This window comes from Lampetra fluviatilis, chromosome 48 (assembly GCF_964198595.1).
Source record: "Lampetra fluviatilis chromosome 48, kcLamFluv1.1, whole genome shotgun sequence".
Lineage (NCBI taxonomy): Eukaryota > Metazoa > Chordata > Hyperoartia > Petromyzontiformes > Petromyzontidae > Lampetra > Lampetra fluviatilis.
The window spans coordinates 8,342,651-8,369,164 of record NC_136322.1 but is presented as its reverse complement, the minus strand read 5'-3'; the positions used below and the strand labels follow the sequence as shown (position 1 = coordinate 8,369,164).

Here is a 26,514-nt window from a genome sequence, read left to right as displayed (position 1 = left end):
ATTGGATGTTTATCGGTGTCTGCCTGCCGGGGCAGACCTCCAAACCGGTGGCACGGATGGCGGCGTAGCTCTCGTCATCGCCGTTGTTGTCTAGGCTTGGGTTGGAGACGTCGAACCACTGCGACCAGGCACCCGGGCACACTGCGGATGGATGGACGGGCGGTTAGTTGTTTTGTCGGTTAGTCAGTTAGCCGGTTTGTCGGTGAGTTGGTTTGTTTGGTTTATGCATTAGTCCGTGAGCCGGTTTGTCAGTTTTTTGGTTAGTCGGTTTGTCGGTTAGTCGGTTCATCAGTTTGTTCATTAGTTGGTTAGTCAGTTTGTTGGTTTGTCAGTTAGTCGGTTTGTCAGTTAGTCAGATTGTTGGTTTGTCCATTAGTCGGTTAGCCGGTTTGTCAGTTAGTCGGTTCGTCGGTTAGTCGGTTCGTCAGTTTGTCGGTTTGTTAGTTAGCCAGTTTGTCAATAAGTCAGTTTGTTGGTTTATCCATTAGTTGGCTAGCCGGTTTGTCAGTTAGTCGGATTGTTGGTCAGTTTGTTTGTCGGTTAGTCAGTTTGTCAGTTTGTCCATTAGTTGAATAGCCGGTTTGTCAGTTAGCCGATTTATCGGTTTGTCAGTTAGTCAGTTTGTTGGTCAGTTAGTTTGTCGGTTAGTCAATTTGTCCATTAGTTGGTTAGTCGGTTTGTCAGTTAGTCAATGTGTCAATTAGTCGGTTTGTCAGTTTGTCAGTTTGTTGGTCAGTTGGTTTGTTGGTTAGTCAGTTTGTCAATTTGTCCATTAGTTGGTTAGTCGGTTTGTCAGTTAGTCAATTTTTCGGTTTGTCAGTTTGTCCATTAGTCGGTTAGCGAGTTTGTCGGTTTGTCAGTTAGTCAGTTTTTTGGTCAGTCGGTTTGTCGGTTAGTCAGTTTGTCAGTTTGTCCATTAGTTGGTTAGTCGATTTGTCAGTTAGTCAATGTGTTGGTTAGTTGGTTTGTCAGTTTGTCCATTAGTCGGTTCGCCAGTTTGTCGGTTTGTCAGTTAGTCAGTTTGTTGGTCAGTTGGTTTGTTGGTTGGTCAGTTTGTCAGTTTGTCCATTAGTTGGTTAGTCGGTTTGTCAGTTAGTCAATTTGTCGGTTTGTCAGTTTGTCCATTAGTCGGTTAGCGAGTTTGTCGGTTTGTCAGTTAGTCAGTTTTTTGGTCAGTTGGTTTGTCAGTTCATCAGTTTGTTGGTTTGTTAGTTAGCCGGTTTGTCGGTTAGTCAGTTTGTTGGTTTATCCATTAATTGGTTAGCCGGTTTGTCGGTTTGTCAGTTAGTCGGATTGTTGGTCAGTTGGTTTGTCGGTTAGTCAGTTTTTCAGGTTGTCCATTAGTTGGTTAGCCGGTTTGGTAGTTAGTCAGATTGTTGGTTAGTTGGTTTTTAGGTTTGTCAGTTAGTAGGTTTGTTGGTCAGTTGGATTGTCAGTTAGTCGTTATGTCCATTAGTCGATTAGCCGGTTTTTCGGTTTGTCGGTTTGTCAGTTAGTCGGTTTGTTGGTCAGTCGGTTTGTCGGTTAGTCAGTTTGTCAGTTTGTCCATTAGTTGGTTAGACGGCTTGTCAGTTAGTCGGTTAGTTGGTTAGTCAATTTGTCGGTGAGATGTTTAGTCACATGCATTATGACAGACAGAGTGACCGACTACCCCATGGTGACAACATGAAAGTGCTCGTGGGCTGGCTGGCTCGTAGTAGCTTGGGGTTACACTAAAACTACGATTTTTATTTTGCCAGGTAAGGCTTGCCACTGAGCCATGACGTGGCCTGTCATCGTCGCCATCATCATCATCTCCACGTAGAAATTTATAGCAGCAGTCAAATACTCTGAACACGTTGGGACATCGATTCTAAATATGGAGAGGAAAAACCGGTGGAGGACCCAGAGAAAAATTCACGTAACCACGGTTAGAGACATGCAAACTCCAAATATACAGCAGGCACTGTCAGGGTCGGGCTCAAACCCACGACCTCCTGTATACCAGGTAAGGTAATCAACATCTCCTAGCCATTGTGGCATTGTAATAGATCGTTAACCAAGATTCATTGTGATCTATTCCGCTTCACCCAATCCGTAAGAAATGGGCACGCCCGCCGTTCCTCCTTCCATTTTACAATGAATGGATGTCATGGGACAGCCCTTGCCAGTTTCAAAAAATAAGAATAACTTTTACCCTTTCTGGCAAATAAAAGAGCTGTGTTAAGATGTTTAAACACCAAAGATAAACCTTTTGCAAGGAATTATGTCTGAATTGGTACTTGCGGTGAACATGCAAAGTATATGTTGTTAATTCTAGATTTGTTAATTAAATTTCATGACTGCAAGAATCCATACTCTTTGGTTTTATTCAGTAAAGTCACGTAGGTAAAAAAAAGAAGTTATTTTTCATTTTTATTTAAAATTGTATTTCTTTACCTACGTGACTTTACCAAATAAATCCAAAGAGTATATGTGGTTAATGCAGACATGATTCCTTACAAAAGGTTTCTGTTTGGTGTTGTCACATCTTAACACACCTGTTTAATTATGCCCAGAAAGGGTAAAACCAATTCTCATATAATGAATGGATGAATGAAAAACAGTGTACCTGAGTGGGGTGGGAAGCCATGAATGTTTGAGGTGGCTGCTTAGCAAGGGGATTGACCAAGTCTTGATAAGGATTATAGCCAAGCCAATCGATGATGAGAGTCTTTGTTAAGGAAAGAAAATTGAAAAGATGTATTGTTCAACTTACCCAATGGAGTTGTAGTTTCTTGAATGACGACGGGCGTGGATACAACTGGTCCGGGTGTGGTTACGACTGGTCCCGGTGTGGTTACGACTGGTCCCGGTGTGGATCCGACTGATGCGGGTGTGGATCCGATTGGTCCGGGTGTAGTTGTTACTGGTCCTAGTGTGGATCCGACTGGTCCAGGCGTGGTTATGACTGGCCCGGGAGTGGATCCGACTGGTCCAGGCGTGGTTGTGACTGGCCCGGGAGTGGATACGACTGGTCCAGGCGTGGTTGTGACTGGCCCGGGAGTGGATACGACTGGTGCGGGTGTGGTCGTGACGGGTCCTGGTGTGGATCCGACTGGTCCGGGTGTGGATCCGACTGGTCCAGGCGTGGATCCGACTGGTCCGGCTGTAGTTGCCGCGGATGCCTTGGTGGTCACCACCGGAGCAAGTGTTGTTGTTGCGATCTCCTGGCCGCAGCACACTCGGATCTTGTAGTCGTAGCACATGGACGGGGATTGCTCCGCGTTGTTGCAGATGAGTCCCACTTGCCCATCACACGTGATCTTCTGTCCCAGATTTTGCCACGCCACGTTGGGGAAGCGCATTGCCTTGCAGTCGATGGCCTCCACTCGGTCGCCCATGGCGCAGATGGCCTGGCCATTCTGCCTGATGTTGTCGAACGTTTCGTAGTCTCCGTTTTGCTGGCTCGTTTGCGGGTAGTCCACGTTGTACCACTCAGACCACGTTCCTATGCAGGGGACCGCTGCGGCCGTGGTTGTGACTGCTACAGGCGTGGTTTCGACGGGTCCGGGTGTGGATCCGACTGGGCCGGGTGTGGACCCGACTGATGCGGGCGTGGTTACAACTGGACCCGGTGTGGTTTCGACTGATGCCGGTGTGGATCCGACTGGTCCGAGCGTGGTTGTGACTGGTCCCGGTGTGGTTTCGACTGGTCCCAGTGTAGATCCGACTGGTCCGGGTGTGGATCCAACTGGGCCGGGTGTGGTTTCGACTGGTCCCGGTGTGGATCTGACTGATGCGGGCGTGGATCCGATTGGTCCGGGTGTAGTAGTGACTGGCCCAGGTGTGGATCCGATTGGTCCGGGTGTAGTTGTTACTGGTCCTGGTGTGGATCCGACTGGTCCTGGCGTGGATCCGACTGGTCCGGGCGTGGAACCGACTGGTCCGGGCGTGGTTACAACTGGACCCGGTGTGGTTTCGACTGATCCCGGTGTGGATCCGACTGGTCCGAGCGTGGTTGTGACTGGTCCCGGTGTGGTTTCGACTGGTCCCAGTGTAGATCCGACTGGTCCGGGTGTGGATCCAACTGGGCCGGGTGTGGTTTCGACTGGTCCCGGTGTGGATCTGACTGATGCGGGCGTGGATCCGATTGGTCCGGGTGTAGTAGTGACTGGCCCAGGTGTGGATCCGATTGGTCCGGGTGTAGTTGTTACTGGTCCTGGTGTGGATCCGACTGGTCCTGGCGTGGATCCGACTGGTCCGGGCGTGGAACCGACTGGTCCGGGCGTGGTTACAACTGGACCCGGTGTGGTTTCGACTGATCCCGGTGTGTATCCGATTGGTCCTGGCGTTGTTGTGACAGATCCTGGTGTGGTTTCGACTGGTCCTGGTGTGGATCCTACTGGTCCGGGTGTGGAAGCGACTGGTCCGGGAGTGGTTTCAACTGGTCCCTGTGTGGATCCGACTGATGCGGGTGTGGAACCGATTGGTCCGGGCGTGGTTGTGACTGGTCCCGGGGTGGATCCTATTGGTCCAGGCGTGGTTTCGACGGGTCCGGGTGTGGATCCGACTGGGCCGGGTGTGGATCCGACTGATGCGGGCGTGGTTACAACTGGACCCGGTGTGGTTTCGACTGATGCCGGTGTGGATCCGACTGGACCGAGCGTGGTTGTGACTGGTCCCGGTGTGGTTTCAACTGGTCCCGGTGTAGATCCGACTGGTCCGGGCGTGGATCCGACTGGTCCGGGTGTAGTTTCGACTGGTCCCGGTGTGGATCTGACTGATGCGGGCGTGGATCCGATTGGTCCGGGTGTAGTTGTTACTGGTCCTGGTGTGGATCCGATTGGTCCGAGCGTGGTTGTGACTGGCCCAGGTGTGGATCCGACTGGTCCGGGTGTGGATCCGACTGGTCCAGGTGTGGATCCGACTGGGCCGGGTGTGGATCCGACTGGTCCAGGCGTGGATCCGACTGGTCCGGCTGTAGTTGCCACGGATGCCTTGGTGGTCACCACCGGAGCAAGTGTTGTTGTTGCGATCTCCTGGCCGCAGCACACTCGGATCTTGTAGTCGTAGCACATGGACGGGGATTGCTCCGCGTTGTTGCAGATGAGTCCCACTTGCCCATCACACCTGATTTTCTGTCCCAGATCTTGCCACGCCACGTTGGGGAAGCGCATTGCCTTGCAGTCGATGGCCTCCACTCGGTCGCCCATCGCGCAGATGGCCGGGCCATTCTGCCTGATGTTGTCGAACGTTTCGTAGTCTCCGTTTTGCTTGCTCGTTTGCGGGTTGTCCACGTTGTACCACTCAGTCCACGTTCCCATGCAGGGGACCGCTGCGGCCGTGGTTGTGACTGCTGCAGGCGTGGTTTCGACAGGTCCGGGTGTGGATCCGACTGGGCCGGGTGTGGATCCGACTGATGCGGGCGTGGTTACAACTGGACCCGGTGTGGTTTCGACTGATGCCGTTGTGGATCCGACTGGTCCGAGCGTGGTTGTGAATGGTCCCGGTGTGGTTTCAACTGGTCCTGGTGTAGATCTGACCGGTCCGGGCGTGGATCCGACTGGTCCAGGCGTGATTACAACTGGACCCGGTGTGGTTTCGACTGATGCCGGTGTGGATCCGACTGGTCCGAGTGTGGTTGTGACTGGTCCTGGTGTGGTTTCAACTGGTCCTGGTGTAGATCCGACTGGTCCGGGCGTGGATCCGACTGGTCCGGGTGTGGTTTCGACTGGTCCTGGTGTGGATCTGACTGATGCGGGCGTGGATCCGATTGGTCCGGGTGTAGTTGTTACTGGTCCTGGTGTGGATCCGATTGGTCCGAGCGTGGTTGTGACTGGCCCAGGTGTGGATCCGACTGGTCCGGGTGTGGATCCGATTGGTCCTGGTGTGGATCCGACTGGTCCAGGCGTGGTTACAACTGGACCCGGTGTGGTTTCGACTGATGCCGGTGTGGATCCGACTGGTCCGAGCGTGGTTGTGACTGGTCCCGGTGTGGTTTCAACTGGTCCTGGTGTAGATCCGACTGGTCCGGGCGTGGATCCAACTGGTCCTGGTGTGGATCCGACTGGTGCGGGCGTTGTTACAACTGGACCCGGTGTGGTTTCGACTGATGCCGTTGTGGATCCGACTGGTCCGAGCGTGGCTGTGACTGGTCCCGGTGTGGTTTCAACTGGTCCTGGTGTAGATCCGACTGGTCCGGGCGTGGATCCGACTGGTCCAGGCGTGGTTACAACTGGACCCGGTGTGGTTTTGACTGATGCCGGTGTGGATCCGACTGGTCCGAGCGTGGTTGTGACTGGTCCTGGTGTGGTTTCAACTGGTCCTGGTGTAGATCCGACTGGTCCGGGCGTGGATCCGACTGGTCCGGGTGTGGTTTCGACTGGTCCCGGTGTGGATCTGACTGATGCGGGAGTGGATCCGATTGGTTCGGGTGTAGTTGTTACTGGTCCTGGTGTGGATCCGATTGGTCCGAGCGTGGTTGTGACTGGCCCAGGTGTGGATCCGACTGGTCCGGGTGTGGATCCGATTGGTCCGGGTGTGGATCCGACTGGTCCAGGCGTGGTTACAACTGGACCCGGTGTGGTTTCAATTGATGCCTGTGTGGATCCGACTGGTCCGAGCGTTGTTGTGACTGGTCCCCGTGTGGTTTCAACTGGTCCTGGTGTAGATCCGACTGGTCCGGGCGTGGATCCGACTGGTCCGGGTGTGGTTTCGACTGGTCCCGGTGTGGATCTGACTGATGCGGGCGTGGATCCGATTGGTCCGGGTGTAGTTGTTACTGGTCCTGGTGTGGATCCGATTGGTCCGAGCGTGGTTGTGACTGGCCCAGGTGTGGATCTGACTGGTCCGGGTGTGGATCCGATTGGTCCGGGTGTGGATCCGACTGGTCCAGGCGTGGTTACAACTGGACCCGGTGTGGTTTCAATTGATGCCTGTGTGGATCCGACTGGTCCGAGCGTTGTTGTGACTGGTCCCGGTGTGGTTTCAACTGGTCCTGGTGTAGATCCGATTGGTCCGGGCGTGGATCCGATTGGTCCGAGTGTGGTTTCGACTGGTCCCAGTGTAGATCCGACTGGTCCAGTTGTGGATCCGACTGGGCCGGGTGTGGATCCGACTTGTCCAGGTGTGGATCCGACTGGTCCGGCTGTAGTTGCCGCGGATGCCTTGGTGGTCACCACCGGAGCAAGTGTTGTTGTTGCGATCTCCTGGCCGCAGCACACTCGGATCTTGTAGTCGTAGCACATGGACGTGGATTGCTCCGCGTTGTTGCAGATGAGTCCCACTTGCCCATCACACGTGATCTTCTGTCCCAGATTTTGCCACGCCACGTTGGGGAAGCGCATTGCCTTGCAGTCGATGGCCTCCACTCGGTCGCCCATGGCGCAGATGGCCTGGCCATTCTGCCTGATGTTGTCGAACGTTTCGTAGTCTCCGTTTTGCTGGCTCGTTTGCGGGTAGTCCACGTTGTACCACTCAGACCACGTTCCCATGCAGGGGACCGCTGCGGCCGTGGTTGTGACTGCTGCAGGCGTGGTTTCGACGGGTCCGGGTGTGGATCCGACTGGGCCGGGTGTGGACCCGACTGATGCGGGCGTGGTTACAACTGGACCCGGTGTGGTTTCGACTGATGCCGGTGTGGATCTGACTGGTCCGAGCGTGGTTGTGACTGGTCCCGGTGTGGTTTCGACTGGTCCCGGTGTAGATCCGACTGGTCCGGGTGTGGATCCAACTGGGCCGCGTGTGGTTTCGACTGGTCCCGGTGAGGATCTGACTGATGCGGGCGTGGATCCGATTGGTCCGGGTGTAGTTGTTACTGGTCCTGGTGTGGATCCGATTGGTCCGAGCGTGGTTGTGACTGGCCCAGGTGTGGATCCGACTGGTCCGGGTGTGGATCCGATTGGTCCTGGTGTGGATCCGACTGGTCCAGGCGTGGTTACAACTGGACCCGGTGTGGTTTCGACTGATGCCGGTGTGGATCCGACTGGTCCGAGCGTGGTTGTGACTGGTCCCGGTGTGGTTTCAACTGGTCCTGGTGTAGATCCGACTGGTCCGGGCGTGGATCCAACTGGTCCTGGTGTGGATCCGACTGGTGCGGGCGTTGTTACAACTGGACCCGGTGTGGTTTCGACTGATGCCGTTGTGGATCCGACTGGTCCGAGCGTGGCTGTGACTGGTCCCGGTGTGGTTTCAACTGGTCCTGGTGTAGATCCGACTGGTCCGGGCGTGGATCCGACTGGTCCAGGCGTGGTTACAACTGGACCCGGTGTGGTTTTGACTGATGCCGGTGTGGATCCGACTGGTCCGAGCGTGGTTGTGACTGGTCCTGGTGTGGTTTCAACTGGTCCTGGTGTAGATCCGACTGGTCCGGGCGTGGATCCGACTGGTCCGGGTGTGGTTTCGACTGGTCCCGGTGTGGATCTGACTGATGCGGGAGTGGATCCGATTGGTTCGGGTGTAGTTGTTACTGGTCCTGGTGTGGATCCGATTGGTCCGAGCGTGGTTGTGACTGGCCCAGGTGTGGATCCGACTGGTCCGGGTGTGGATCCGATTGGTCCGGGTGTGGATCCGACTGGTCCAGGCGTGGTTACAACTGGACCCGGTGTGGTTTCAATTGATGCCTGTGTGGATCCGACTGGTCCGAGCGTTGTTGTGACTGGTCCCGGTGTGGTTTCAACTGGTCCTGGTGTAGATCCGACTGGTCCGGGCGTGGATCCGACTGGTCCTGGTGTGGTTTCGACTGGTCCCGGTGTGGATCTGACTGATGCGGGCGTGGATCCGATTGGTCCGGGTGTAGTTGTTACTGGTCCTGGTGTGGATCCGATTGGTCCGAGCGTGGTTGTGACTGGCCCAGGTGTGGATCTGACTGGTCCGGGTGTGGATCCGATTGGTCCGGGTGTGGATCCGACTGGTCCAGGCGTGGTTACAACTGGACCCGGTGTGGTTTCAATTGATGCCTGTGTGGATCCTACTGGTCCGAGCGTTGTTGTGACTGGTCCCGGTGTGGTTTCAACTGGTCCTGGTGTAGATCCGATTGGTCCGGGCGTGGATCCGATTGGTCCGAGTGTGGTTTTGACTGGTCCCAGTGTAGATCCGACTGGTCCAGTTGTGGATCCGACTGGGCCGGGTGTGGATCCGACTGGTCCAGGCGTGGATCCGACTGGTCCGGCTGTAGTTGCCACGGATGCCTCGGTGGTCACCACCGGAGCAAGTGTTGTTGTTGCGATCTCCTGGCCGCAGCACACTCGGATCTTGTAGTCGTAGCACATGGACGGGGATTGCTCCGCGTTGTTGCAGATGAGTCCCACTTGCCCATCACACGTGATTTTCTGTCCTAGATCTTGCCACGCCACGTTGGGGAAGCGCATTGCCTTGCAGTCGATGGCCTCCACTCGGTCGCCCATCGCGCAGATGGCCTGGCCATTCTGCCTGATGTTGTCGAACGTTTCGTAGTCTCCGTTTTGCTGGCTCGTTTGCGGGTTGTCCACGTTGTACCACTCAGTCCATGTTCCCATGCAGGGGACCGCTGCGGCCGTGGTTGTGACTGCTGCAGGCGTGGTTTCGACGGGTCCGGGTGTGGATCCGACTGGTCCTGGTGTGGATCCGACTGGTCCAGGCGTGGTTACAACTGGACCCGGTGTGGTTTCGACTGATGCCGTTGTGGATCCGACTGGTCCGAGCGTGGTTGTGACTGGTCCCGGTGTGGTTTCAACTGGTCCTGGTGTAGATCCGACTGGTCCGGGCGTGGATCCGACTGGTCCAGGCGTGGTTACAACTGGACCCGGTGTGGTTTCGACTGATGCCGGTGTGGATCCGACTGGTCCGAGCGTTGTTGTGACTGGTCCCGGTGTGGTTTCAACTGGTCCTGGTGTAGAGCCAATTGGTCCGGGCGTGGATCCTACTGGTCCGGGTGTGGATCCGATTGGTCCGGGTGTGGATCCGACTGGTCCAGGCGTGGTTACAACTGGACTCGGTGTGGTTTCAATTGATGCCTGTGTGGATCCGACTGGTCCGAGCGTTGTTGTGACTGGTCCCGGTGTGGTTTCGACTGGTCCCAGTGTAGATCTGACTGGTCCGGTTGTGGATCCTACTGGGCCGGGTGTGGATCCGACTGGGCCGGGCGTGGTTACAACTGGACCCGGTGTGGTTTCGACTGATGCCGTTGTAGATCCGACTGGTCCGAGCGTGGTTGTGACTGGTCCCGGTGTGGTTTCAACTGTTCCTGGTGTAGATCCGACTTGTCCGGGCGTGGATCCGACTGGTCCGGGTGTGGTTTCGACTGGTCCTGGTGTGGATCTGACTGTTGCGGGCGTGGATCCGATTGGTCCGGGTGTAGTTGTTACTGGTCCTGGTGTGGATCCGATTGGTCCGAGCGTGGTTGTGACTGGCCCAGGTGTGGATCCGACTGGTCCGGGTGTGGATCCGATTGGTCCGGGTGTGGATCCGACTGGTCCAGGCGTGGTTACAACTGGACCCGGTGTGGTTTCAATTGATGCCTGTGTGGATCCGACTGGTCCGAGCGTTGTTGTGACTGGTCCCGGTGTGGTTTCAACTGGTCCTGGTGTAGATCCGATTGGTCCGGGCGTGGATCCGATTGGTCCGAGTGTGGTTTCGACTGGTCCCAGTGTAGATCCGACTGGTCCAGTTGTGGATCCGACTGGGCCGGGTGTGGATCCGACTGGTCCAGGCGTGGATCCGACTGGTCCGGCTGTAGTTGCCACGGATGCCTCGGTGGTCACCACCGGAGCAAGTGTTGTTGTTGCGATCTCCTGGCCGCAGCACACTCGGATCTTGTAGTCGTAGCACATGGACGGGGATTGCTCCGCGTTGTTGCAGATGAGTCCCACTTGCCCATCACACGTGATTTTCTGTCCCAGATCTTGCCACGCCACGTTGGGGAAGCGCATTGCCTTGCAGTCGATGGCCTCCACTCTGTCGCCCATCGCGCAGATGGCCTGGCCATTCTGCCTGATGTTGTCGAACGTTTCGTAGTCTCCGTTTTGCTGGCTCGTTTGCGGGTTGTCCACGTTGTACCACTCAGTCCACGTTCCCATGCAGGGGACCGCTGCGGCCGTGGTTGTGACTGCTGCAGGCGTGGTTTCGACGGGTCCGGGTGTGGATCCGACTGGTCCTGGTGTGGATCCGACTGGTCCAGGCGTGGTTACAACTGGACCCGGTGTGGTTTCGACTGATGCCGTTGTGGATCCGACTGGTCCGAGCGTGGTTGTGACTGGTCCCGGTGTGGTTTCAACTGGTCCTGGTGTAGATCCGACTGGTCCGGGCGTGGATCCGACTGGTCCAGGCGTGGTTACAACTGGACCCGGTGTGGTTTCGACTGATGCCGATGTGGATCCGACTGGTCCGATCGTGGTTGTGACTGGTCCTGGTGTGGTTTCAACTGGTCCTGGTGTAGATCCGACTGGTCCGGGCGTGGATCCGACTGGTCCGGGTGTGGTTTCGACTGGTCCTGGTGTGGATCTGACTGATGCGGGCGTGGATCCGATTGGTCCGGGTGTAGTTGTTACTGGTCCTGGTGTGGATCCGATTGGTCCGAGCGTGGTTGTGACTGGCCCAGGTGTGGATCCGACTGGTCCGGGTGTGGATCCGACTGGTCCAGGCGTGGTTACAACTGGACCCGGTGTGGTTTCAACTGATGCCTGTGTGGATCCAACTGGTCCGGGCGTGGTTGTGACTGGTCCCGGTGTGGGTTCGACTGGGCCGGGTGTGGATCCTACTGGGCCGGGTGTGGATCCGACCGATGCGGGCGTGGTTACAACTGGACCCGGTGTTGATCCGACTGGTCCGAGCGTGGTTGTGACTGGTCCCTGTGTGGTTTCAACTGGTCCTGGTGTAGATCCGACTGGTCCAGGCGTGGTTGTGACTGGCCTGGGTGTGGTTTCGACTGGTGCGGGTCTGGTTGTGACTTGTCCGGGCGTGGTCGCGACCGGTCCGGCTTTGGTCGTGACCGGTCCGGGCGTGGTTGTGGTTGCTACGGGCCTCGTATTCTCCACCACCTTCTGCGTCACCTGCTCCACCGGCGCTTCCGTCAGCAACTGCACCGTCGACCTCAGCACGGTCACTGTCGTGACCGGGCCCTCCGTGGTCACCACGACGACCTGCTTTGTCGGCAGCAGCGGCAGCTGCGGCGCCTTTGTCCCCGCGGTGGTGGTGGGCGCGGCCGAAGTGATGGCCTTGCACTCGCTGGTGTCCTTCACCGCGCCCGACGCCATGCACGTCTTGGTGAAGGTGCACAGCCCCACGGCGTCCGTCTCCTTCGAGATCACGCTGCCCGCCGCGTACACCTTGCCTCCGACGCAGCAGCCCGCTGCGGGATTTCACACGAAGGGGGGCATGAGGATCGACAAGCCGCCCCTCTTTCTCGCGAGCGGAGCCCACGCGGAGACCGCCATGCACTCTGAGGCCACGCCGAAGCGTTGGACGCTCGCTGGCAACGAGGTCGCAGGACAGACACGTGGGTCCATTGGTTGACTCACTGAGATCAACAAAGACAGAGAACACCCCCCCCCCCCCCCGTAGGGGCAAGGGCTTTTTAAAGCGAGCAGCAGCAACCTATGAAGGCTAATGGCACTTTGGCACTTGAGGGGGTGGGTGGCCAGCACCACGCCCAGTCGTCTTTGTATCTCCCCCCCCTGTGGCGATGTTCACTACACACTGCACCAGCTAACTCAATTGAGGCTGAGTTGACCTAGAGGACGCCCAGGCCTGGCTCAGATAATCGTCACCAGTGTTGGCCGTGAGCGGGAATCGACCTCGGGTCCACTGGGTTCGTATCGCGGCGTAGCGCTATCCGATACCGCCACCGCTCGTGCACGCACACACTCGCACGCACACGCACAAACACACGTTTGCACGCACGCACACACACACTCTCGCACGCACAAACACACGTTCGCACGCACGCACATACACACTCTCGCACGCACACACACACATGGTCGCACGCACACGCACAGACACACGTTCGCACGCACAGACACACGTTCGCACGCACACACACACATGGTCGCACGCACACACGCACACACTCGCACGCACACGCACAGACACACTCTCGCACGCACACACACACACATGGTCGCACGCACACACGCACGCACACGCACAGACACACGTTCGCACGCACACACACACATGGTCGCACGCACACACGCACGCACACACACACACGCACAGACACACTCTCGCACGCACACACACACACATGGTCGCACGCACACACGCACACACCCGCACGCACACGCACAGACACACTCTCGCACGCACACACACGCATGGTCGCACAAACACACGCACAAACACACGCGCGGCGGGCCGGCCCCTGCGGCGACTCAGCCTCACCTGCTTCCGTGCATGTCAGCTGCCCATCCTTGCAGTTGCTGCAACAGACAGCGGAAACGGGGGGGGGGGGGGGGGCGGCGGGGGACACAAAGGACGAAGGTCAGCCAACACGGAAAACATCCCGACGGACGTCAATAGAGTGCGCGGGTTTCGCCTTCCCCTGCCTGCGCTGTGCGTACCCGCGCGGCGCTGTGCGTACGCCCGCACGAGGGCGACCGGGCCCAATCGGAGGACAAACTAAAAGCGAAAGGAAGCTCCAATTTAAAGCTTTCGTGACTGCAGGGATTCATCTTCTTGGTTATTTCGGTAAAGTCTCGTAGAAGGGAAATAATAAAATAATAAAAATAAAATAATTCTCACAACGTTTCGGCCACAATGCAAGCAGCCGTCCTCAGGTGGAGAACAGGTATGTCGGGAAAATACTGTCTTCCCAGACAGACCTGTTCTCCACCTGAGGACGGCTGCTTGTGGCTGCTTGCGTTGTGGCTGTAACGTCGTGAGAAGAATTTAATTTTTATTATTATTATTTCCCTTCTACGAGACTTTACCGAAATAACCAAGAAGATGAAAAGAAGCTGTTCTGAAGCAACGAGTACCCAATGTACAATCAGTGTGTACCGTAGCAGTGTGGTGTATAGTGTAGTGTGTAGTAGTGTAGTGTATATAGTAGTGTATAGTGTAGTGTGTAGTAGTGTAGTGTATATAGTAGTGTATAGTGTAGCGTATAGCAGTGTTGTGTATAGTATAGCAGTGTACAGTGTAGTATATAGTAGTGTAGTGTGTAGTGTATAGTGTAGTGTGTAGTGTAGTAGTGTATAGTAGTGTAGTGTATAGTGTAGTGTATAGTTTAGTAGTGTATAGCGTAGTGCAGTGACGTGCGGTGCGGTCAATGGCTGGGGAGCCATTGGCTAGTGTCAGAGCCAAATTCACACACTGAGGGGGGCGTTGCCTCACTGAGGGGGCGTGTCCTCACTGAGGGGGCGTGTCATCACTGAGGGGGGCGTGTTAGACACGTCTCACCTGATGACGATTGCTTGTGTTGCGATCGAAACGTCCGTGATGTATTGTTATTTTTTCTACCCACGTGACTTTACCGAAAGAACCAAAGAGTATGGATTCCTGCTGTCACGAAAGCTTCAAATCAAGATTTTACGTCTCCCTCGGTGAGGCAGATGTGATAGCTGCCTCCCCTGGTGCTTTTTCATTGCAGTTTCATGACGAGACCAGCGAGCCTAAATATCTTTATACACATACTATGTGAAATAAGTTACCTGGAGTATGGAAGGCGAGGACATGAAATGAAGGGGTCTACAAACATTACATTGGTGACACACAGAGAGATAGTAACAGGCACGCGCTTATTGCCCGCGCTCCATCCAGTTACTGAGGGGTTGCGCAATCAGAGGGGAGGCTGAGCTCGTCGCTGCCTCACCTCTCGTATCTCCCCGTATTTGCAGCGGAGCTCCGCAAATTTGGCCGTTTTGACTTTAAAAAATTAACCCGTAAAAACAAAGTTTTTCACTATAAATCCTTTATATGCGTGGCGGCTAGAGTCCTCTCGTCCTCTGGCTTGAGATGGCTGCCACCTATGGGTCAGATGATTGTCTGCCAGCATTAAGCAATTGGTAATTAAATATTTAAAAAAAATTCCCTAAACAGTGTAAAATTTTGGAAAACATTTTTCACGAAAATTAATTGTCACGCACAACGAGTCTGTGTGCAAAATGTCAGCTCGATTTGATCACGGGAAGTGGGTTAAAAAACGACCGAAAGATTTGCACAGTCGTAAGCAAGCAAGCAAGCACGCAAGCACGCAAGCAAGCAAGCAAGCGAACTTAATATAAAGGATTAAAAAATGACTGGATTCGTACAGGAATGACATTTATAACACAGATCAGTGGAAGATAAAAAAAAAATCTCGTTATTTTATTTTATTCTATTTTTTTTCGTATTACAGATATTTTCATTGGAGTATGACAGGTAAAGCTCTAGCCTCCCCTGCCTCTCCCCCCTGACCGCACGTCCCTGCTCCCCACCCACCCCCCCTCCACCCTTTTGACGGAACTCACCACACTTGGCACGAGTCGGAGATGACGATCTGGCCGCCGGCCGGCACGACCTCGTCGCCCAGGTAGCAGCTGCATGCCGAGAGAGCCACGCACCTCATGCTGTTCTCGTCCAGGTAAGGTGCGGCCGAGGGGCAACGTGGGTAGCAGCCTGCGTGCAACGTGGGTAAGGGTGGGGGTGGGTTGGTGGTGGTGGTGGGTTCCTGGTGATTTCAGAGCAATGCTCGGTGAAGACTTGGGTTGCGTAGGCTGGTTAGGGCACGGGTTTGCCTGCTATGTATGGTGGTGATGGTACGTGTGAGCGTCGGGGTGGTAGTGGGGTGGGAGTGGGATGGGTGGGGGTAGGAGTGGGGTGGGAGTGGGGTGGGGGTCGGGTGGTCGTGGGGGTGGTGTGTGGGTGGGGTGGGGTGGGAGTGTGGGTGGGAGTGTGGGTGGGAGTGGGGTGGGGGTGGGTTGGGAGTGGGGGTGGTAGTGGGGGTGGGAGTGGGGGTGGGAGTGGGAGTGGGTTGGGGTGGGGTGGGGGTGGGGTGGGAGTGGGGTGGGGGTGGGGGGTGGGGTGGGGGTGGGGGGTGGGGTGGGAGTGGGGTTGGTCGTGGGGGTGGGAGTGGGGTGGGAGTGGGGGGTGGGAGTGGGGTGGGTCGTGGGGGTGGCGTGTGGGTGGGAGTGGGGTAGGGGTGGGAGTGTGGGTGGGAGTGGGGGGTGGGAATGGGGGTTGGGGTGGGGGGTGGGGTGGGAGTGGGGGATGGGAGTGGGGTGGGTCGTGGGGGTGGCGTGTGGGTGGGGTAGGGTGGGAGTGTGGGTGGGAGTGGGGTGGGGGTGGGAGTGGAGGGTGGTGGAGAGTGGGGGGTGGGGGTAGTGGGGGGTGGGGGTAGTGGGGGTGAGATGTTCACCTTCCATGCGAGGCAGCACGAATCCGCCGGGCTGCTGCTGCTTGCGGCAGGTAAGCGGCAGGGTGCCGCAGGCGCTGTAGTGCCACGTGCAGTCGCTGTCGTCCTTGTTGTAGTAGTCGCAGAACACGGCTGTTGGCGGGTGGACACGGCGACATATGCAACAGCAACAACAAAAACAACCGCCATTCGCCACTAAGTGGCGGTAACGTCACCACGACGCTTGTGCCAGGCCATGTGCACCTTGAGGCCACGTGAAGTGTGGAACGCCCGCTGGCAGGAGGTCACAGGGCAGACCCAGCAGGTGCCACGGGTCGACTGACTGAGATGACTGGCTGATGCACCACCTGTGCCCCCTACTGTGCCAACTTGCTGTGCTTTAGACACCCGATGCTCCGCTCATTGTTGTGAGCATCTCTCCTCCACCCTCCGTTGTTGTTGGAGGGCGACTGCCTCTAACTGCCCAGCAGCGTCCTTTACGAGCCTCCTCCACAGAGGCCGAACTTGACACCGCTGGTACCAGTCATCGGCAAGACCACTCAGCTCCACGTCCTCCTATACCACATCACTCAATTTCTTCTCTAGCCCGTGCCGCGCTCGTTTAGCCCCCTCGATCCGGCCGAACAAAAGCTGTTTACGCATGCGGTGGCTGGGCATGCGGGCTACATGGCCCAGCCAATGCAGCCTTGCCCACGGGAGGAGCTCACTGATGGGACTTTGCCCGGATCTTTCAAGGATTTGTGAGCTCCTCACACAATCCAGCCTGGTTAAACCCAGGATGGATCGTAGGCAGGCCAGCCTAAATGTTTCCAATCTGCGAAGAAGCTCCATTAGGGGGGGGTCCTGCAAAAACAACCCCCTACCTCCTCGTGGTGCCGGACGGGCAACGTTGTCGTGGACGGTGCCGTGGGGGAGGGGCCAATTCTGATTGGCCTCTCCCCTCAGGGCGTTTGTAGCCCCCACAGTGGCTAAATGGGGGATCTGGACGGATGCGAGGGGCTGATAACCCTTCCACCTTCAATAAATTACCACTAAACACACACACAAAGAGGCAAAGACAAAGACCCCTTGTATAGCCTTAACAGACTGTAGGGGCAAGTCCTGTTAGCGAGCACCTATGAAGGCCGGAACGGTACACGAGGGGGTGGGTGGCCAGCCACCACGCCCGACCGCCTTTGTCTCCCCAGTGGCAATGTTTACACACCGCACCAGGTACTCATTTGAGGCTGAGTCGACCTAAAGGAGGCCCGGGACCGGTTCAGATAATTGTCGCGGATGTTGGCAGTGAGCGGGAATCGAACCCGTGTCGCCGGGTTCATAGCGCAGCGAAACACACACACACACAGGTACACACGGGTACACACACACCTCCATCTCACACCTCCCCGCCCACACGTCGCGACCACTCACGGCATCGCTCGGGGGTCCTCCACTTGACGCACACGCCGGCCTCGTTGCAGGCCTGCGCGTACGCGGCCACTGCCGTGCAGAAGCACTCGCAGTCGCCGCCCGTGTCGCATGCGCACGAGTCGCGCACGCACGCATCGAAGTACGGCACGTGGTACACCTGCAGGGGGGACACGTGGGGAGGGGGGGGAGACGACACGTGGTGAGCTACGTGGTATACCTGGAGGCACGTGGTACATCTGCAGGGGGGACACGTGGGGGGGGGGACACGTGGGGGGGGGGACACGTGGGGGGGGGGACACGTGGGGGGGGGGCACGTGGGGGGGGGGCACGTGGGGGGGGGACACGTGGGGGGGGGACACGTGGGGGGGGGGCACGTGGGGGGGGGGACACGTGGGGGGGGGGGGGGACACGTGGGGGGGGGGACACGTGGGGGGGGGGGACACGTGGGGGGGGGACACGTGGGGGGGGGGGACACGTGGGGGGGGGACACGTGGGGGGGGGGGGACACACACGTGGTGAGCTACGTGGTACACCTGGAGGGGACACGAGGGGGGGGGTGGAGGAGGCAAGACACACACGGTGAGTGACGTGATAGAGACGGTGAGGTTCGTAGGTCGGGGGTGGTGGAGGTGGTGATGGTGGCAGCGGTGGTGGAGGTCATGGTGGTGGTGGCGGAGGTCGTGGTGGAGGTCGCGGTGGTGGTGATCGTGGTAGCGGTGAAGGCCGCGGTGGTGGACCTCATGGCGGAGGTGGTGCATGCCGTCAGTTATGGCCACGGTAGCGGTGAAGACAACAGCACCACCACCACCACCACCACCGCCGCCTCTGCCACGCCACCCCACCACTCAGCGCGCACCTGGTCGTGGCAGTCCTGGAAGACGTCGCTGTTGATGATGTTGCACTTGCGCTGAGCCCACACTAGGCGGTAGGGGTTGCGCTCGCATGGCCGCGCCTCGGCTTCGACGGCAGCGCAACTCTCCTTCATCTTCCAGCTGTTGCCGAACGCCACGGCGCTCGCCACCGTCGTGCCGTCGGCCGTGCGGAAGTCGTCGCTCACGTCACCGTTGAAGTTGCCGCAGAGGCCGCACACCTTGCCCTGTGGGGGTTTTGGTGGTGGTGGGTGGTGGGAGGTGGGGACACACACACACACACACGGGGAGTGGAGTGAGAGAGTGGAGTGAGTGAGGGAGGGAGAGAGGGAGGGAGGGAGGGAGGGAGGGAGAGAGGGAGGGAGGGAGAGAGGGAGGAAGAGAGTGAGGGAGAGAGTGAGGGAGAGAGAGAGGGAGGGAGAGAGGGAGGGAGGGAGAGAGGGAGGGAGGGAGAGAGGGAGGGAGGGAGAGAGGGAGGGAGGGAGAGAGGGAGGGAGGGAGAGAGAGAGGGAGGGAGAGAGGGAGGGAGGGAGAGAGGGAGGGAGGGAGAGAGGGAGGGAGGGAGAGAGTGAGGGAGGGAGAGAGTGAGGGAGAGAGGGAGGGAGGGAGAGAGGGAGGAAGAGAGTGAGGGAGGGAGAGAGTGAGGGAGGGAGAGAGTGAGGGAGGGAGGGAGGGAGGGAGAGAGTGAGTGAGTGAGAGAGTGAGGGAGGGAGAGAGTGAGGGAGGGAGGGAGAGAGTGAGTGAGTGAGAGAGTGAGGGAGGGAGAGAGAGAGAGAGTGAGGGAGGAAGAGAGTGAGGGAGGGAGGGAGGGAGAGAGAGAGTGAGGGAGGAAGAGAGTGAGGGAGGGAGAGAGTGAGGGAGGGAGAGAGTGAGGGAGGGAGGGAGAGAGAGAGGGAGGAAGAGATTGAGGGAAGAAGAGAGTGAGGGAGAGAGTGAGGGAGACAAGGAGAGTGGATTGTGAGTGGAGTGAATGAGTTGAGGGAGAGTGGAGTGTGAGTGAGTGCAGTGAGTGAGTGAGGGAGAGAGTGAGGGATGGAGAGAGTGAGTGAGACAGGGAGAGTGGATTGTGAGTGGAGTGAGTGAGTTGAGGGAGAGTGGAGTGTGAGTGAGTGCAGTGAGTGAGGGAGAGAGTGAGGGAGGGAGAGAGTGAGTGAGAAAGGGAGAGTGGAGTGTGAGTGGAGTGAGGGCGGGAGTGAGAGAGGGAGAGTAGAGTGAGTAAGACATGGAGAGTGGAATGTGAGTGGAGTGAGTGAGTTGAGGGAGAGTGGAGTGTGAGTGAGTTGCAGTGAGTGAGTGAGAGCGTGAGGAGTGAGTGGAGTAAGTGGAGTGAGTGACAGAGTGGAACGTGAGTGGAGTGAGTGAGTTGAGGGAGAGTGGAGTGTGAGTGAGTTGCAGTGAGTGAGTGAGAGCGTGAGGAGTGAGTGAGTGGAGTGAGAGAGGGAGAGATAGTGGAGTGAGAGTGGAGTTAGAGAGTAAGGGAGTGAGAGAATGAGGGAGGGAGTGAGGGAGAGAGGAGTGAGTGAGACAAGGATAGTGGATTGTGAGTGGAGTGAGTGAGTTGAGGGAGAGTGGAGTGTGAGTGAGTTGCAGTGAGTGAGTGAGTGAGAGCGTGAGGAGTGAGTGAGTGGAGTAAGTGGAGTGAGTGAGAGAGTGGAATGTGAGTGGAGTGAGTGAGTTGAGGGAGAGTGGAGTGTGAGTGAGTGCAGTGAGTGAGTGAGAGAGAGAGTGAGGGAGGGAGAGAGTGAGTGAGAAAGGGAGAGTGGAGTGTGAGTGGAGTGAGGGCGGGAGTGAGAGAGGGAGAGTAGAGTGAATGAGACATGGAGAGTGGAATGTGAGTGGAGTGAGTGAGTTGAGGGAGAGTGGAGTGTGAGTGAGTTGCAGTGAGTGAGTGAGTGAGAGCGTGAGGAGTGAGTGAGTGGAGTAAGTGGAGTGAGTGAGAGAGTGGAATGTGAGTGGAGTGAGTGAGTTGAGGGAGAGTGGAGTGTGAGTGAGTTGCAGTGAGTGAGTGAGAGCGTGAGGAGTGAGTGAGTGGAGTGAGAGAGGGAGAGATAGTGGAGTGAGAGTGGAGTTAGAGAGTAAGGGAGTGAGAGAATGAGGGAGGGAGTGAGGGAGGGAGAGAGGAGTGAGTGAGACAAGGAGAGTGGATTGTGAGTGGAGTGAGTGAGTTGAGGGAGAGTGGAGTGTGAGTGAGTGCAGTGAGTGAGTGAGGGAGAGCGTGAGGAGTGAGTGAGGTAAGTGGAGTGAGTGAGAGAGTGGAATGTGAGTGGAGTGAGTGAGTTGAGGGAGAGTGGAGTGTGAGTGAGTTGCAGTGAGTGAGTGAGCGAGAGCGTGAGGAGTGAGTGAGTGGAGTAAGTGGAGTGAGTGAGAGAGTGGAACGTGAGTGGAGTGAGTGAGTTGAGGGAGAGTGGAGTGTGAGTGAGTTGCAGTGAGTGAGTGAGTGAGAGCGTGAGGAGTGAGTGAGTTGAGGGAGAGTGGAGTGTGAGTGAGTGCAGTGAGTGAGTGAGTGAGTGAGAGCGTGAGGAGTGAGTGAGTGGAGTAAGTGGAGTGAGTGAGAGAGTGGAACGTGAGTGGAGTGAGTGAGTTGAGGGAGAGTGGAGTGTGAGTGAGTTGCAGTGAGTGAGTGAGTGAGGAGTGAGTGAGTGGCGTAAGTGGAGTGAGTGAGAGAGTGGAATGTGAGTGGAGTGAGTGAGTTGAGGGAGAGTGGAGTGTGAGTGAGTTGCAGTGAGTGAGTGAGAGCGTGAGGAGTGAGTGAGTGGAGTGAGAGAGGGAGAGATAGTGGAGTGAGAGTGGAGTTAGAGAGTAAGGGAGTGAGAGAATGAGGGAGGGAGTGAGGGAGGGAGAGAGGAGTGAGTGAGACAAGGAGAGTGGATTGTGAGTGGAGTGAGTGAGTTGAGGGAGAGTGGAGTGTGAGTGAGTGCAGTGAGTGAGTGAGGGAGAGCGTGAGGAGTGAGTGAGGTAAGTGGAGTGAGTGAGAGAGTGGAATGTGAGTGGAGTGAGTGAGTTGAGGGAGAGTGGAGTGTGAGTGAGTTGCAGTGAGTGAGTGAGCGAGAGCGTGAGGAGTGAGTGAGTGGAGTAAGTGGAGTGAGTGAGAGAGTGGAACGTGAGTGGAGTGAGTGAGTTGAGGGAGAGTGGAGTGTGAGTGAGTTGCAGTGAGTGAGTGAGTGAGAGCGTGAGGAGTGAGTGAGTTGAGGGAGAGTGGAGTGTGAGTGAGTGCAGTGAGTGAGTGAGTGAGAGCGTGAGGAGTGAGTGAGTGGATTGAGAGAGGGAGGGAGAGTGGAGTGAGAGAGGGAGAGTGGAGTGAGAGAGTAAGGGAGTGAGAGAATGAGGGAGGGAGTGAGTAAGTGAGAGAGGAGTGAGTGAGTGAGAGTGAGAGACTTTTGACTTTCAAACCACTTTTATTGCTGCCAGCAGCAACAGCACCGGAGCCGATTTCGATACGAAACCCCACAAAGTCGTCAGCGGCAACAAATAACCCGAAATAAAGGTAATTGTGACAATGATAATTGTTTTATAACAGTTTTCACGTAACTTTTGTGGTAAAAAAAATGTCAGAAGGAACATTTGGCACCCGGGCATCGTCACTTTATCAAATTTGGCCCTCTTTGCAAAAACGTTTGGACACCCCCTGCAATGGTTATTCTTTGATTCTTTCGGTAAAGTCACGTATAAAGATAAAATAATAGATTAAATAATAGCATACTACGACGTTTCGATTGCAACACAAGCAATTGCAACACAAGCAAGTGTTGCTATCGAAACGTCGTAGTAATGCTGTTATTTAATGTATTATTTTATCTTTAGACGTGACTTTACCGAAAGAACCAAAGAGTAATCCCTGCAGTCACGAAAGCTCCAAATTACGATTGAACCCCTTGCAATAGACCAAAGAAAGCACGCGGTGCTCAACGCGCCACGCGCGACACGAAAACAATAACCGTCACGTGGTGTCGCACGTCATTGCGCGCGCCACGCCCCCCTACAAGGAGGCCCGGCCCGGCCCGCTCGCCCGCCCGCCTTCCTCCCGCGTACCTTGTAGCTCGCGTCGAGCTTGACGAAGATGCTCGTGTGTCGGTCCCACATGACCATGACGCCGATGTCCGTCTGCACGATGCGGTAGAGCCCCACCGAGTGGACGCTGAGCGCGCCGACGTCCGGCAAAGCCGCGCCGCTTACGGGCAGAACCTGCACGGCGCCGTCCTTCATGCGCACCTCCACGTTGTACGCCTACGCCGTGGGTGGGGGTGGGAGGGGGGAGGGGAGGGGGGAGACGCAGGTGAGTGGGTGGGGGGGAGGGGGGAGATGCAGGTGGGTGGGTGGGGGGGAGACGCAGGTGAGTGGAAGGGGGAGGGGGGGAGATGCAGTTGGGTGAGTGGGTGGGGAGGGGAGGGGGGAGATGCAGTTGGGTGAGTGGGTGGGGAGGGGAGGGGGGAGATGCAGTTGGGTGAGTGGGTGGGGAGGGGAGGGGGGAGACGCAGGTGGGTGGGGAGAGACACTGATGAGTGGTGGGTAGGGAGAGAGATAAAGGTGGGTGGGTGGAGTAGGTGGGGGGGGAGAAACCGATGGGTGGTGGGTTGGGAGGGAGGCAGATGCAGGTGGGTGGGGAGCGAGGGAGACGCAGGTGAGTGGGTGGGGAGGGAGGGAGGGAGACACAGATGCGTGGTCGGGTGGGGAGACACGGGGGGGGGGGTGGGGGGAGGGCGCGAGCGAGTGAATCGAATACGAGAAGGGAGGGAGACCAAGAGAGGGGATCAGACGCGGGGGTTCAAACCCAGACGGTGGGTTGTGTGGGGTGTGGGGGTGTGGGGTCGGGGTGACCTCTGACCTTGACGAATAGGCGCACGGACTTGGAGCAGGAGACCCCCGTGGTTCCGCAGTCTTCGTTGTCGGTGATGATCTGGAAGGTCCCTGCACCTGACGCTCCGCCGCAGTAGTCCTACGGGACAAAGTGTTCCCCTTTAGGAGTGCTGTCCGGGGCGGGGGCGGGTGCCGTTCGCAACTTTCAGGGCGGCTGGGGCCCCGCCGTCTGGAGCTGCCTAACTATTTTTTTAATCCTTTATATTAAGTTCACTTGCTTGCTTGCTTGCGCGCTTACGACCGTGCAAATCTTTCGGTCGTTTTTTAACCCACTTCCCGTGATCCAATCGAGCTGACATTTTTGCACACAGACTCGTTGTGCGTGACAATTTATTGTCGTGAAAATGTTTTTCCAAAATTTTCTACTTTTTAGGAAATGTTTTTTTCATATTTAATTTAAAATACCAATGTGATAAAAATGAAACTCTTACTCAAGAAAAACAGAAATGAATAATAAAATAAAACCGATGCCACGCATATAAAGGATTTATAGTGAAAAACTTTGTTTTTACGGGTTAATTTTTTTCAGAAGCGGCCCTTTGTCCGTCACAAATGAACATCTACGGCAGCAGCCGCATTCTCCAAACGCACGGAGGTGCATTGTGACCCATAAACTAAGCGACAACTGAACTAATGATAATAGTTTTTTTACCCTTCTATCTGGCAACAAAACTGTACACCTTTTTACAAGGAGCCATGTAAATGCTTACCCTGAGCTCTCATACTCTGATGGTGCATTGTCTTTGAGTTGTGCGCCTTTTGGCGTCATCTGGTTCAACACCATGTGAGACTAGGCTCTAAGGAAAGCTGTCCCTTCTACGTAACTTCTACGTAACTTTACCGAAAGAACCAAGAACATGGATCTAAACTAGTTTTATCGTCAACAGGTATAAGGTCCCCACTACTGAACTGCTACTGCTTAGCTTCTGTCACGGAAGCGAGAACCCTGGCCATCACAAACGAGAGCAGCTCAACAAAGTCGCTTGTCATCGACGAACGTGTGGAGACGTTGATTCTAAATGTGGAGAGGAAAAAACAACCCCAGAGAACCCAGAGAGAAATCCGCGCGACCACGGGGACAGAGAGAGAGAGAGACAGACGCAAACCCCAAATATATAACAGGCATCAAAGTCGGGATCGAACACACGACCTCCTGTATACCAGGCAAGGTAGTTAACATCTCATAGCCACCATGGCTTTAGGGTCGGGATGGAACCCACGACCTCCTGCATACCGGGCGAGGTGGTTAACATCTCCAAGCCAACGTGGCTATTAGGGTCAGGATGGAACCCACGACCTCCTGCAAACCGGGCGAGGTAGTTAACATCTCATAGCCACCATGGCTTTAGGGTCGGGATGGAACCCACGACCTCCTGCATACCGGGCGAGGTAGTTAACATCTCCTAGCCACCGTGATGATGGGAGAGATAGACGCAGACTCCCAATATACAGCAGGCGTCAGGTTCGAGATCGAACCCACGACCTCCTGTATACCAGGCGAGGTAGTTAATATCTCCTAGCCCACCGAGATGATGATGAGAGAGAGAGACGCAGACTCCAAATATACAGCAGGCGTTAGGTTCGAGATCGAACCCACGACCTCCTGTACACCAGGCGAGGTAGTTAACATCTCCTAGTCCCCAAGATGATGATGAGAGAGAGAGAGACGCAGACTTCAAATGTACAGCAGCAGGCGTCAGGGTCGAGATTGAACCCACGACCTCCTGTGTACCGGACGAGGTAGTTAACATCTCCTAGCCACCGTGATGATGGGAGAGATAGACGCAGACTCCAAATATACAGCAGCAGGCATCGTCAGGGTCGAGATTGAACTCACAACCTCATGTATACCAGGCGAGGTAGTTAACATATCCTAGCCCCCAAGATGATGACGAGAGAGAGAGAGACGCAGACTCCAAATGTACAGCAGCAGGCATCAAGGTTCGGGATCGAATCCACGACCTCCTGTGTACCGGGCGAGGTAGTTAACATCTCCTAGCCACCGTGGCGTTGGGGTCTCACCTGCGTGATGGCGTAGTCGCACTTCCCGTCGAAGATGAAGCGGCGTCCGTCGTAGGTGATGAAGTGGCCGTCGCCGTACATCTTGCACATGCCGGGACAGGTGGCGTTCGTGCAGCTCCACACGCCTCCGTTGCACGTGCTGCCAATGGGGGTGACACAACGCCGGTACGTGTGAGCGCGTGTGTGTGTGTGAGCGCGTGTGTGTGTGAGTGCGTGTGTGCGTGTGTGCGTGTGTGTGTGTGCGTGTGTGTGTGTGCGTGTGTGTGTGTGCGTGTGTGTGTGTGTGCGTGTGTGTGTGTGAGCGCGTGTGTGTGTGTGTGCGTGTGTGTGTGTGCGTGTGTGTGTGTGAGTGCGTGTGTGTGTGTGCGTGTGTGAGTGCGTGTGTGTGTGAGTGCGTGTGTGAGTGCGTGTGTGCGCGTGTGTGTGTGTGTGAGTGCGTGTGTGTGAGCGCGCGAGTGTGCGCATGTGTGTGTGTGAGTGCGTGTGTGTGTGTGTGAGTGAGTGCGCGTGTGTGTGCGTGTGTGTGGGTAGTTGGAGGCAGTCGCCCTCCAACAACAACGGAGGGCGGAGGAGCGACGCTCACAACAACGAGCGGAGCGCCGGGTGGCTAAAGCACAGCAAGTTGGTACAGTAGGGGGCACAGGTGGTGCATCAGCCTGTCATCTCGGTCATCTCGGTCAGTCGACCCGTGGCACCTGCTGGGTCTGTCCCGTGACCTCCTGCCAGCGGGCGTTCGACACTTCACGTGGTAGCCTCAAGGTGCACTTGACCTGGCACAAGCGTCGTGGTGACGTCACCGCCACTTAGTGGCGAATGGCGGTTGTTGTTGTTGTGTGTGTGTATGGGGAGCGGTAGTGTGGCGGTTAGCGCGCTACACTATGAGCCTGGCGACCCGGGTTCGATTCACGGCCAATACTGGTGGCTATTATCTGAACCGGTCCTGGGCCTCCCCTAGGCCTACTCAGCCTAAAATGAGTACCTGGTGCGGTGTGTAAACATCGCTACTAGGGAGACAAAGTCGGCCGGGCCGTGGTGCTGGCCACCCACCCCCTCGTGTGCCGTGCCGGCCTTCATAGGTGCTCGCTA

At 56.4% G+C, this 26,514-nt stretch overlaps 1 protein-coding gene across 1 annotated transcript in view; it reads right to left on the bottom strand.

Moving 5' to 3' along the window:
* Positions 1-11,482: 11,482 nt before the first annotated feature.
* The window catches only part of LOC144948242 (mucin-2-like), a 29,155-nt gene continuing 14,123 nt past the window's right edge, over positions 11,483-26,514 (bottom strand). The window contains exons 12-21 of the mRNA XM_078877665.1: positions 25,429-25,567; positions 23,375-23,485; positions 22,582-22,776; positions 18,540-18,779; positions 17,684-17,840; positions 16,277-16,405; positions 15,390-15,537; positions 13,321-13,358; positions 11,988-12,286; positions 11,483-11,569 (exon numbers count right to left, since the gene is read on the bottom strand). Of these exons, the coding sequence (XP_078733791.1) occupies positions 11,483-11,569; positions 11,988-12,286; positions 13,321-13,358; positions 15,390-15,537; positions 16,277-16,405; positions 17,684-17,840; positions 18,540-18,779; positions 22,582-22,776; positions 23,375-23,485; positions 25,429-25,567 (1,543 nt within the window). The remainder of the gene's footprint in view (positions 11,570-11,987; positions 12,287-13,320; positions 13,359-15,389; positions 15,538-16,276; positions 16,406-17,683; positions 17,841-18,539; positions 18,780-22,581; positions 22,777-23,374; positions 23,486-25,428; positions 25,568-26,514) is intronic.